The sequence below is a fragment of the Asterias amurensis genome, chromosome 6 (genome assembly GCF_032118995.1).
Source record: "Asterias amurensis chromosome 6, ASM3211899v1".
Lineage (NCBI taxonomy): Eukaryota > Metazoa > Echinodermata > Asteroidea > Forcipulatida > Asteriidae > Asterias > Asterias amurensis.
The window spans coordinates 969,757-983,130 of NC_092653.1; the positions used below are offsets into that span (position 1 = coordinate 969,757).

The following is a 13,374-nucleotide window of genomic DNA, read 5'->3' on the forward strand; positions in this document are numbered from 1 at the left end:
AAATATTAATTAAATCTTCATTGGTTTCAGTGGAGTAATGAAACACCGAACATTAAAATCCAAAAATAGCCACACGTCGGGTTACTGCATGGCCGCTATAACGCAATGGCGCACGTGGATGAAATAAAGTCGGAATCCAAAAACCCAGAGCGACATGGCAAACAAGACAAACAACTTCTGGAGACATTCTGGGATCTTGCTGCTACCTCTGATGATAAAAGGCTTGAAGGGGCCAGTAAGCTTATCGAACTTGTCACCAGAAAGCAAGAAAGTCATCAGAAAAATGGAGCTACGGTGCGTGTTTTGACTTTGGTATAGCGTTTAAAATTACCTTTACCAGTTACAGTATGCATGAAATTCACTGGGGCCATTGCTGTCGGTAATGTCGTCAATGAATGAAAGAATGGCATTGATATTTTCACTAATTTTTATGTTCATCATTAGTGTCATCTCCGGAAACCGTGATCAAGTTAATTATTTTTTGTTTTGTCTTTTTTTAATTAATTTGTTAACTTTATTTTCATTTGTTTTTTATTATTTAATTTTAATTTTAATAATTTTTAATATAAAAAAAGTTGTTTTACTTTATTTGAATTTTTAAATATATTTTTTAAACAATGTCAATGACCAATTCAATTAATTATCCAATTCATCATGTCATGTTGATTGGCTGGTTTCAATGCCATCTCGTCATTTTTAGATTTGTACTCTTCCTCCATGATTTGTAGGGTTTTTTTGCTTTAAAATATATACCGTACCATTTTCTACCCGCTTTACTAGTCATTTTTCTTCAAAAATTTCTCAATGGTGCTAAGAAAGGATTCATTAGACATTAAAGGAACACGTTGCCTTGGATCGGTCGAGTTGGTCTTTGAAAAGCGTTTGTAACCGTTTTTTATAAAATGCATATGGGTAGAAAGATGTTGTAAAAGTAGAATACAATGATCCACACAAACATGCCTCGAAATTGCGTGGTTTTCCTTTTACCTCGTCGACTAACACGTCGGCCATTTATGGGGGTCAAAATTTTGACTCCCATAAATGGCCGACCATGTTAGTTCGCACAGTATAAGGAAAACCACGCAATTTCGAGGCAAACTTGTGTGGATCATTGTATTCTACTTTTAAAACATCTTTCCAACCATATGCATTTTATAAAAAACGGTTACAAACGCTTTTGTTTTGACCAACTCGTCCGATCCAAGGCAACGTGTTCCTTTAAGGATTAAGTTTGTGTTTTTTAGAATTTGTGTCATGATTTTCGAAAGTGGTAAAAATGGAGCAGATCTGTTGACTAGTTAGCTGTCGAAATTGTACGCATTGGACCCGATTGTCGTTTGCCGTTTGCCTTTCGAGCTTGAGACGATCGTAACCCTCTGGCTTCGCCGTCGGTAGGAGGGTTAGGTTATCGCAACTATAATAAGTCTAGCTCTGTCTGACGAATATAATGTATTAACCACTTCTAAAAAAACTTGTATTTATTATTTTGCAATAGTCGTAACCCTCTCCCTCCCGACGCCGCGGGTCAAATCTTAACCCATTCTCTCGAGGAGGGGGGGGGGGGGGGTTGTTACCCGGTTACAATTATTGCAAACTACACTACAGTTTTATTATCTGCAAAGTTTGCCTGCGTTTGATCATATTCCTAAAACTTTGACAGATTCATGCTGAATATGGAATATGGAACAGCCAACAATAAAAATGCTTGTTGCGTACTGGTTGGTCTGTAGCAAACCTTGTTGAGCGGTTGTTAAGCTCAACAAGGTTGATTCAGGGGCCAAGCTTTCACAAATGATCAGTGACAGTGTTTTGGTTGAGCAGTCTAGTTCACCGGATCCAAGCTCTGGTGTGTTGTCAGCATGCAGCAGAGTTTGGGTTCAAATCCCAGTCATGACGAGGCTGTCATGACTAATCGGGCCCGCTGTAATAATCATCTTCAATTTCATAAAAAGTTGAGAAGAAGTGTATTCTGCTCTACCAGCCAGGCTCCTTGTGGATAATAATAATAATACCCGTGCCTACCTCCTTCGTAACCTTAAGCCTTGCGGACTGTAAAGGGGAAAGCCTTATTTCAGCCCTAGGAGTAGGTGACAACGTGTCACTGACGTACAGTGACAGTTGATTTAAGTCGACAGCCCAAATCAATTAACCAAATAAGTGCATCTCTCACAATGAAGTGACCAACCAGCTTTGTTATGTTAGGCGATTTCTTAAAAGTTCTGTTTTTGTTAATAAATAGTATTTCTCGATCCGGACTCTCAACAGTCAAAGACTGTTGAAGACATGACCAAGAGCTATGATTTTCAAACTGAACATCAATTGTACATGGCCGTAGATGGTCTTAGACTGACATCTAAGTAATTTGGATTTGTAAGTGGCAGGCAGATTTGGTAACTTTACTTTAATATTTGTTTCCTCACTCTTAGGAGGCTTTATGTGAAGAAGTTAAATACACTTTGAAGAGACTGGTGAGGGGGTTGGCTTCAGCAAGGAAGGGTGCAAGACAAGGCTACGCTATGGCTTTGGCCGAGGTAAGATATAATTCAAACTTCCATGAGGTATGCAGGAGATGTTGCTGGTTAATATACAGGTGCGATTGTGTAAGATATATGTTTTTGAAAAAGATAAGTTTCTGGCTAGATTTTCATTTTTGGGTTGGTTGTTTTCTTACAGCTTCTTGAACATATTGATCAAATCCTTCTCGCTGACGTCTTGAAACTCATCCAGGAGCACCTAGAAATCAAAGGTCTTAAGAGCGTAAGTTTCCTACATTTTTCAAGAGGAGGGCACCTCAATTTATAAACTATAAGGATCAGTGTTCTCCACACACAAAAATTGGGAGGGCGGGCCGCCCTCCTAAAATTTAGGCCGCCCTGCCAAAGAATTGGCCGCCATGGTTTTGGATGGAAAAAGTATTATTTAGGGCCATAATTTGGGGAAAGATCACCCAAAAATGTGGGTTTTTATTTTTATTTTTATTTTCCGCTTTGAAAATTGCACACGAAGACCGTCCGATCATGGTACGATCACCCGCTTTCTAAATTCCAACATGCGGCATGCCGATCATCCCTTTGAGGTTATTGGCGCGGCGCACAAAGCAAAATGTATAACAAATTGTAGTTTTGATTTAGTTTTTAAAATAAGGTTGTTCTTACCGAAATGGATGCCCATCAAGAGGTAGGTAGCGTCGTCGGGCACAAGGGTTAATACATTATTTTAAGAAAGTGGTTTTCTCAAACATTTGTTGCTTTCACGTCCGCTGACGTCATATCAAAATTGGCGCCATTTTGATTACGTCATATTGACGGGCGCCATATTGATTACGTCATGCCCCTCCTAAAAAAAAAGTCCTTGGAGAACACTGAAGGATAACTGTCACCATTAAACTAATAATGCCAACTTTAAACCCCTTTAAAGACCTTTCAAATGGCTTTCAAAGACCTTCCCATAGTTTTGCCTGGGTTTGAAAGGTTCATAAATGCACAGCACAGCTTCAGTGTTAGGTGTTGGTAAAAGTAAAGCAATAACTGAGTCAAAACATTCTGTCTATGAGAGTGAAAACGCAGTGTCTGGTGCGAACAGTTTCTTCGTCGTCTTATTTACACTGGTTACATCAGGACTTTCGCTTACAGACCTAGTCATCATAGGGAATCCCTTGGTGCTTTCACCAGGAAGAGTTAAAGATGCTATGTCAGATTTTTGGCCGATTTGAACCAAAAAATTTCTATAGGTATTTTGATGGGGGTCGAGAAAGTTACAAGCTTTCATTTGAGCCATTGCTCGAAAAAGTCCGCCAATTATTAGTAGCAGTGAAATAAAGTGCTCAAAATTAGTTTTTGTTGGGATCCTGACAATATATCACGTGACCAATTCTTATGTGTTTTATAAGAAACGTTTTAAATTTTTGTCATGGTTCCTGACCATTAAAAGTAAAAGTTAAACTTTTTTTCGTTGGAGCGGGTGATACTCTTTGAAATACCATTCACTCAAAAAAATCAATTTTTTAATGTTTGGGGCCAAAAATTTGACATAGCATCTTTAACAAAATGAAGTAATGAAAAAATAGTACCTCTTTAAAAACAATCGTATATATTTTAAATAAGGACCTATGATATTAGGTTTCTTTAGGGGTCATTTGCTTGCTTTTCAAACTCTCAATTTATTTTATCAACACTGTCGCCTTGTAGTTAACTGTATGTAGTGTGTTTCCCTACCACTAAAAAATGTTTCTTTGAAGGTGCTTCTTTAGGTTCCCTAAATGATTCAAGGCAAAGAATCCTGACCTTTGACCCTATATAAAGTAGACTGGTGACTTTTGTTGTTTGAATTATTGCACATTGTTATGTAAAATATCATTTTATTGATGAGATACTATCAGTTTTGTAATTTTGGTTGCTGATTTACTGAATAATTAATTTTTTCCCAATATCAGGAAGAGAAACAGTGTCTGTTTGGGAAAGCGTTTGCATATTTGGCAATTATTCAATCAGGGAAACTACAAAAGGTAAGTTCTATCCTCGTCTATTTTCGCTTTCATCAAAGAGATTGATTGGAATGGAGTCTTAGGTCGTACCCGAAACGGTGACTTTGGCTACATCTACAGCTACATGTAGATCAGTGTGTCTGCCAGTGCTGGACAATAGGCAGCTACGGCTAGATCTAGCCGTAGCTGCAATAGGCAGCCGTGCACGATCTAGCCGTAGCTGCAATAGGCAGCCGTGCCAATCTAGCCGTAGCTGCAGCCTAGGTCGCTGTTTCAGGCACATTCTTAGTCTCTCTCTGTCATGTCTCCTGTGTGCTATTGCAATTCTCCAAAAGACCAGACTATTTCAACTTCTAGTCTCAGTTTTGGAAAAGAAAAAAAAATTGCAGTTATTGTTAACACTTTTCACCAATCTCAGCTTCATTCATATAACTTTCTTTGGTTTGTTGTGGCTGAGTGATCAAGCACACTGGACTCAAGCTCCAGTGTTTGGTGATCAGCTGCGTACAGCAATGGAGGACCAACGTGTTTGGAGGGCCATCATCCGATGCTCCGCATCGACTGAATGAAATGACATGTAGGACTTGGTTGGTTGCAGATTGCGTACAGGACCCTGTAAACCTTGTTTACATGGTGCTACATCGCTTCGTATTTTTCATAGACATAATAGTGAGGGTATTGAGATGCCCTCAGATGTGATATGAGAACTGTGTATTATTATTATTATTGTTTTGTTTCACAGGAGGATGGGCGTTTCTCAGCTGAGGTGATCAAACAACTTCAGAATCTTGGAGTACAGAAAGGTTTCCTTGAAGACATCTGTTTCCGAGCTGTCACTGATCTCATTGCGAGAGTAAGTCAATTGTTCTCCCTGTAATTGTCCATTGCATGGCCTCGCTTGAATTTGATAAACGTAACCCAAATATTGTTTTTGGTTTTTTTAGTGTTTTTTTTTTCTTTTTCTTTTTCTTTTTCTTTTTAATGCTAGTCATATTCTTTTTCAAGAAATAAATAGTTTGTTTTGTTTGTTTGTTTTTTGTTTTGTTACAGAGCACGACTGAAGTGTTTGAAGAGGACATCTGGCCGACCTTAAAGTCAGAGCTTAAACAAGGGTGGGGTTCCTGCAGCCCCTACACCCTAGCCCTATTAGTCACCAGTAAACGACGCTTTCCTGTGAGTAGAATAATCATTCATACAGACTTTGATATACAAACAAACTAAATCAAAACTGTCCATGTTATTCAAAATGTGTGAGCAAACAGCAGTAATTGTGAAGACAACTAAAACATCACCATTGATATTATTAGATTTTTACTTTTCACTAGTGTGTAATATCACTGTATATGCTACACAATGCTTTTTAGCTAGCATACAGGCTTAGAAGCAGCTTGCCAACAGTACAACTACAAACACCAAGTTACCATCGCAGATCCTGTTAGATTGTGCACGTTTCAAGTGGTATCCAACATTGGGGCCTGTTAATGTGCACGTTTTTGTTTCCTTCACTCCTTAAAGCAACATATGTGGGACCAATGTGGTCCTAAATATGTTTGAATTTGCGCGAAATTTTGATGTCTGTTCTAAGATGGCTGAACTAAATAAATATATTGTTGTATTGATAAGTATTTACCAATGTCTCCTGATTTTTCTATTTGACAGAAAATCATAGAGGACAAATTTATGCAGAAACACTGGGGCCACGCTGACTTACTGGATGTTACCAATTATCACCACATTGCGAGAATTGTTGCAGTGAGTATTGTAACTTTTCATTTAGGTGTTTGTAAATGATAACAATATTTTTTCCTATTTTATAGACCGCATTTAATATGACGTCACCATTTAAATACCTGCCCTACAACATGGTGTCCGTGAGGGTATGCGTACGTGTGCCATAGAAATCAAACTGGGACCGCTGCGTGCTTCATTGATGTACGCGTTTGATGCGCATACAGTTTGCGTGCTTCATTGATGTACGCGTTTAGACGCGCATACAGTTTGCCCTACAAGTTGGCGACTTTCATAGCAACAAAGGGGGTTATTCTATACGGTGTATTAAATACTCAACAAAAAGGTGAAGTCTTTACCCTCATGCATTGACACCACACCTTGTTACTGTCTGGCCATGGTCTGCTCATCAAAATGCGAGTAAAGATACGATGCACTTGTAAAGATACGATGCACTTCTAACTGCATGCTCATTGCTTAAAATGCGCACTACGCAGTAACACAGTGTTTCTGACGAAATGGCACAACTAAGATTGATCATATGTTGACGTTAGGTGAATTGGGTCTGTTGGAGAGAGAACGGAAGTATACCATTTTTTAAGACGGAAGTGCTCTGGATGATTTAAGGAGGAGAGGACTCTTCTCCTTCCTAGTGACAATTTTTCAAAATGCCATTATTTCAATATTTTCTGTCAAATTCTGTGCATGCGATCACCATTCTCCACTTGATGAGCTTCTGTACTATCTATGTAAGTGAAGAAAGCTTAGTAACAGGGACTCTGCATGCTCACAAGCAAACATTCCCTTCTAACATGTGAAACATGCTTGACGTAAGCACAGAATTCCCTGCTTCCATAAGCATCAATTCTTTGTTCACGGTAAGCAGAGCCATGAAATCGGGCCCAGGTGTCTTAACCATTAAACTAGCCCCCAGTGAAGCGAGGCCAGTTTTTGAATTGTTTAACTTCAATGTCATTATTAGGCTGGCTCTCGCCAAAGAATCGATCTTCCTGTCCCCATTTAAAAAAAAACTCAGACTGTTCTGTCCTTCAAAATGGTCTCAAGACACACCTCTCCAATCTGTAGCGGGTTGTCACCATCATTTGGTTTTTCTTTTCTCCTAAAGAGCCTTGCAATCCTTTGGTAGTTTGACGCTATATAAATCCAGTTATTATTATTATATTATTATTACTATGACAGGACTCTACTGCCGCCTCCCATCCTAACCCACACGCTGTTTGTGAAATACTACTCTCATGGGTAACAGAAAGAAAGGAACTTTCCCTCTTCTGGAAGAAAGTCGTTGATGGTGAGTTACTAGATAAAGTATTATCGTCTAGTTACTGAATCACAATTTCTTGGTTTCGTTCAGTTCATAATTATAGACGATAAACCAATGTTTGTATGAGAGAGATTGGTTGTTGTCAGCTTAGCACTTATATCCCCTTGTTGGAGTTTGCTGAGTTGCCTTGATGGGAAGATCATTAAAAAATAAATAAGCATACAAAGACCAAGGCCAAGTTCACACTGACTATTTGTCAACTAGCTGTCGATGTTGCCTGGTACTTAAGTCATGTTTTTAAGCATGAGTTCCAGAAAATCCTAGCCGCTAATCAACAAATGGTCCTTGTGCGAACTCCAGCAAGAGCCTATATTATGCCCTTAGCTATGCCTAGAATTACATGAAGGCCATTGTTTCTATTGCCCTAGTCTTGGCCTTGGTGCCCCTTCAAATGTTTCTTATAGACTTTTAAGATTTTCCACTGCCCCTTGCAAAATGGTGTTGCCCTCTCAAAGATGAAATTTCAAGCCTGCTTAGCTTTCCAGATGCAACAGTTATCCCAGTACCTTGACCTCATCTCTGAATTCAGACTTTTCAAGACGGCCTCGTGAAGAAAATCAGCTGTTATTTTGTCCACATAGAAATAACTCCTGCTCTTTGATCAACTTCTCTTGTGTTGGGTGTGAAATCCAAACCCAAGGGGTTAACAGTAGTTGGAAATACCATCATGTTAACACACGCCTCAAAGTTAAATCCTGGTTTCAGAATTTTCTGTCAGCAATGGTTCTCATCCCTGCTCACTTAAACTCTAAATTGTCTACATTTCAGAGTACTTGTGTAGCAGCACGCAAGATGAATGCGTCTTCCTGGCATTCCGCTTGGTGGAAATCGTTCTCCCCAGTTGCGACACAGATGAAGTACGGGTGGTTTTCTCCAAAAACTTGCTGAAACGTTACATCAGTAGCCTGGCCAACAGACAGGCTGGGTTATACGCCGCTGCAGTCAAACTAGTAAGTGCCTAGACCCTTTAAAGCATAAACTGTAACATTTCAGAAAGTACAATGCAATTGAACTAGCATTTGTACTAGTTGGTATTTATTTGGTGAGCAAATTTCACGATAATGGGTCTTCACCAAAACAAAGCATTTGGTAAATCACAATGAAGAACATCTCTTTTGTTTCATGCAAATGCACTCTTATTTGGACTCACTTCTTGATAATAATAATATTTATTATTTGAAAAACGTCTTCCATGTCACAGACATCACACAGCGCTGTACAATTAAAACCAATTTTTACCTATTTATTTGTGCTTAATTTGTGGTTTCCAGGTTTTAGTTTTTTAATCCATATCCTATTGTGAAATTAGTTATTGTTGATTATTGTGGATTGGGCACAATATAAATCAATAAATTATTATTATTACTGTTATTATTATTATTAGAAAACAAGACTGATTATTCCTTCTTTGACCTTTAACCCCCCAGAGTGGAACATTGGGTACCATTGTGCAGAGCTTGGAGGACCCACACACCCAGCTAGCCGTGGCACAAAGTTTACTTCAAACTCCCGGCCATTTTAACTTTGATGAGATCACAAAGAGTAGAACAGTGTACTCTGTGATTAGTAATGTAAGTATTAACTGGACAAAGACATTGTGGCAAATACCAAGAAATTCAAACTTTCACTCAAATGGTGCTGCAAAAAGATTGAATGAAAAAGCAAAAATTCAGTTCAGCTCAGTAATGTTTATTTCAACTGTCACAATACAATAAACAATAATGCACCTTTATGTCAAAATTACAAAGCAATGTATGGGGTATGATATATCAGTAAAGCAACAATTTAAAGGAAACATGTTGACTAGTTGTAATTCAGATAAAGCCTCAGGTAAAGCGAATTGAAAGAATGAGTACCATACAGTGTATCGGCTTGCAAATTGCCAACAAAAATATTTTTAGAAACTGTTTAACATTGACATTCTTTTGATTAATTTACAGTTCAACTCAGACGCAGTCAAGTTATATATCAAATGGTTAAAACAGCTGTTCATTACAGGAGCTGCAAATATTGGGTAAGATTTATAAACATTTTAATTATAGTTGCGTTCCAAGTATTTTAAGCAATTGTAAACTATTTTCTTGCAAAATGCATTTTAAAATTGAAGTCACATCAATTAACCTTGCATGGTGGGATCACAGTTTTGAAACTATTGGCAGATTGGACTTTGAATGTCACTAGATAATATTCCGTATAAAAATATTGTCATTATTAATTCATAATATGTAAAGTGGAAATGTTTATCAGATATGTTTACTTCATGGTTGATACTTTTCTTATTTATTAAAGAAACGATGAGACGCCTGATATTGACATTGGAAGACAGTGGGTAGCAATGCAGGTAAGAATGTTTTCTTTAAAAGGCAGTGAACATTATTGGAAATTACTCAAAATAATTGTTATCATAAAAACTTACTTGGTAACGAGTAATGGAGAGCTGTTGATAGTATAAAACATTGTGAGAAACGGCTCCCTCTTAAGTAATGTAGTAATGATTTTGAGGTCTCGAAATCAAGCATCTGAAAGCGCACAACTTTGTGTGACAATGGTGTTTTTTTCTTTTATTATAATCTTGCAACTTCGACGACCAGTTGAGCTCAAATTTTCACAGGTTTATTATTTTGTGCATATGTTGAGATACACCAAGTGAAAAGACTGGTCTTTGACAATTACCAATAGTGTCCAGTGTCTTTAAGTCATTCTGTGAATAGAGATACATCCACTTTACTTTACTGGTTTCCATGGCCGAGACTATTGGGTTTCTGTTGACTGGATCATTGGGATTCAAAAAGACGCACAGTGTAACCCTATAAACAGAGACAAATAGCCATATACATATATGAAGTTAAAACAGTACCAAGCTTTTAAAAAGATCCCCCCAAAATACCAGTTGTTGTTACAAAAATAATCTATAAAAAATAACCTATTTAGCTTGGACTAATAAAAATATAGATTTACTAATACGAAAAAGCAAGGAAGGTAGTGGAAGCACTTAAAGACTAACTAAATAAATTTAAAAAACTGCATGAGACTTTGGTGCTAGTGTTGTTTTTTTATGTAAATAGTCTTTAAGTGCTCCACTCCTTTTATCTATCAGGATAACATGGCTATGTTTTAGTAAAACAACAAAGTGAAACATTAGTGATAAAATAGATGTTAAATTTGCATTGGGATAAAGAATATGATTTTTATTTTAGTAATGTTTGTGATATTTTTCACAGGACTAAAGTACTGAGTATACAGTGCTAACACACGTCGGTGTATGGTTTAAAACAAAAATTAATATTAGTGATAAATACAAAGCCCAGTATAGCTAAAAACAAAGTTGTACAAAAGTAAAAGTAATCTTTGTTAAGTAATTAATTGTAATCCATTTAACAGGTGTTATCCTTGGTGAGGAATCCTCAACTACAGCGGCAGACAGATTGGCTAAGTGAATGCTTCCAGTTTCTCTTCCTACATGCCTTCTTCACAGTCAAGAAAAGCACACAAACAGTCCCTGGTGTAAGTATCAAGTCTTTCTTAGAAACTCGCAAACAAAAATTTTAAACCTTCAAATGCAAACATAGCTGAGGTAAAAGGGTGAAAATATGACAGTACGCTATTAAAATTATAGGGTTGGGGAACTTTTTGTGGGACACAAAACACAATGTCCACAGATTAACATTGAACTGGCATGATTTGAAAATAATGATGGTAGAAAGCCTTAAAATATTACTTGCTGAGGCGCTGTAGTTTATGAGAAATGAGTAAAACAATGTCATTAAGAAAAACAATTGTCTTGGTAAGACGAACATTAACTTAGCATGTACAGCGTATTTACCAGTAAAAAGAAAATAAACTGTAACGAAAAAGGATGTAAACAAGGCACACTATGTAGTTTTCATCAGATTGAAAGTGATCATGTTTGAAATGTTAGCCTATGTACATGGAGAGTTATCAGTTAAGTTCATGCCACATTTTGAAACAGTTCCTAGTTGGAATGATGCACAGTGATGTTACAGGAGGCACACTTTCATGGAGTTTTGTGTACCTTCTTGTGCAAGTTATAGCATTGTTGACAGTTCCTACGCCCAAGTGATGCACGTTTGGACATGTCTTCTGCCAGTTGAATTTCTTTAGGGTAATGAGCAGAAGTTGGACTAGGTGGGTCTTCACCGGGTTGCGGCATCAGTTCGTCACCAACGAGGTCGTAGACGAGCTGCTTGCGGAAGTTTTTCTGAGACAAGGCTGGCAACCTGAGGGCGCTGTTTATACCCTTGTGCATTATATAAGAATTGACTGCAGCAATGTCGACAAAGTGAAAGAAGAGCGTTTTGTACAATTTTTTTGTTTTGTGGAGGACGTAATGGATGAGCTGGTCTGAAAGATCCACACCACCCATCCATTGATTATAATCCTTCACGGCTGGAGGGATCGGAATGTCAACTTTTTCAAACGCTCCCATTTCTTGATTTTTGGTCCTTCTCTTGACAGTGTCGTTGCCACACGCAGAGTGAATTGAAGACAACATTGTCACCTCTCGTGTGTCCTTCCACTTCATGTAGAGAAGTTCACCATCCCTTATCCAACAAATCGTTCCTCGTTTGGGATTTGTTGGGATTTGATTCTCTTGTGATTTGGAGAAACCTCTGCAGTTTTCTCTAACTGTCCCATATGCTTAAGTGTTAAGGATGTATAAATCACGAATCAGAACTGGACTGGTATAAAAATTATCGAGGAATAGCTTGTACCCTTTCCCTAAGTATGGCCCCATTAGCTGCATCACAATATCATATGTCAGTCCATGGTCAGTGCGATGTTCGCTTTTGCCAGCATATATGATAAAATCAGATGTGTATCCCGTTTTGGAATCACAGATTACGAATAATTTGAAACCCCATCTTGTTGGTTTGTCTTTTATTTATTGTTTGATGCCAACCCGGGCTGCTGTCTGTATCTCTAACCAAGTCAGTTTTTATTGCCATTCATTTTAAGATTGATTCTCAATGTATACCTTTCCTTTAATTACAGTGCAAGACGGTACTGAGCGAACCTGTTAGTGATTCTCTCAGGCAACAGATATCTCAACATTTCTACAATGCATTGGGTGTGGTTTGTAACTTATCAACCAGGACGGAGGAAGCTGAGGGAAGCAACGCTGGACAGCAAGGAGAGCTCTGGGTTTATGTCATCGTTAAATATGCTCAGGTAGGCTTAGGGAAACAGCTGGAAGCTAGGAAGGACACACGTTCATTTTCACTGCTTATCACAAGTGAAGAATCAGTGCTTACTGTAGCAGACTGGGCCCAATTTCATAACAATGCAATGCCCGTGTCACACCCTTTGTATTGCGCTATTTTAGGCTAAAGGATATACAGTGTTCAATAAAGATAAAGTCGTTATCACAGATGCGCTCCTGAAATACAGGCAAATATAACACTTCTGCGTCCCATAACGACCAACTTGGTCTTCAGCCTCAATGGATGTGGGACCCAGAAGCAATTCATTTTTCTGTATTCCACTTGCGCATCGGTGATTACAACTTATCTTTAAGAAAACATGACGCGCATAGGAAGACCTTTTTTAACAGCTTTTAATATTGCTATGAATGAATTTTCCATCATTGTGTTTTGCAGGAACTTCTGGTATCTCCCAAGGTGGAATGTGCTGTTGAGTTTAACGGGGAGGTTTGTAAAATAAATGCTTTCTGTACTTTTATTTTAAAAACATCTGTTCTTCTTTCAAGTTCAAGTCATGTATCCCTTAAAAGAGGGTAAAATTCAGTTTGTGATGCTCTCATTTTTTGACAAAGTCTTTTTGAAAATATAAAATAGTTAGA

At 37.9% G+C, this 13,374-nt stretch overlaps 1 protein-coding gene across 1 annotated transcript in view; it reads left to right on the forward strand.

Moving 5' to 3' along the window:
* Window positions 1-34: 34 nt before the first annotated feature.
* LOC139938651 (myb-binding protein 1A-like protein) overlaps window positions 35-13,374 on the forward strand; it is a 28,859-nt gene continuing 15,519 nt past the window's right edge. The window contains exons 1-15 of the mRNA XM_071934257.1: window positions 35-294; window positions 2,427-2,531; window positions 2,674-2,757; window positions 4,433-4,504; window positions 5,226-5,336; window positions 5,534-5,656; window positions 6,143-6,235; window positions 7,412-7,520; window positions 8,322-8,503; window positions 8,981-9,124; window positions 9,494-9,567; window positions 9,843-9,894; window positions 10,935-11,057; window positions 12,567-12,743; window positions 13,172-13,222. Of these exons, the coding sequence (XP_071790358.1) occupies window positions 106-294; window positions 2,427-2,531; window positions 2,674-2,757; window positions 4,433-4,504; window positions 5,226-5,336; window positions 5,534-5,656; window positions 6,143-6,235; window positions 7,412-7,520; window positions 8,322-8,503; window positions 8,981-9,124; window positions 9,494-9,567; window positions 9,843-9,894; window positions 10,935-11,057; window positions 12,567-12,743; window positions 13,172-13,222 (1,689 nt within the window). The 5' untranslated portion in view covers window positions 35-105. The remainder of the gene's footprint in view (window positions 295-2,426; window positions 2,532-2,673; window positions 2,758-4,432; window positions 4,505-5,225; window positions 5,337-5,533; window positions 5,657-6,142; window positions 6,236-7,411; window positions 7,521-8,321; window positions 8,504-8,980; window positions 9,125-9,493; window positions 9,568-9,842; window positions 9,895-10,934; window positions 11,058-12,566; window positions 12,744-13,171; window positions 13,223-13,374) is intronic.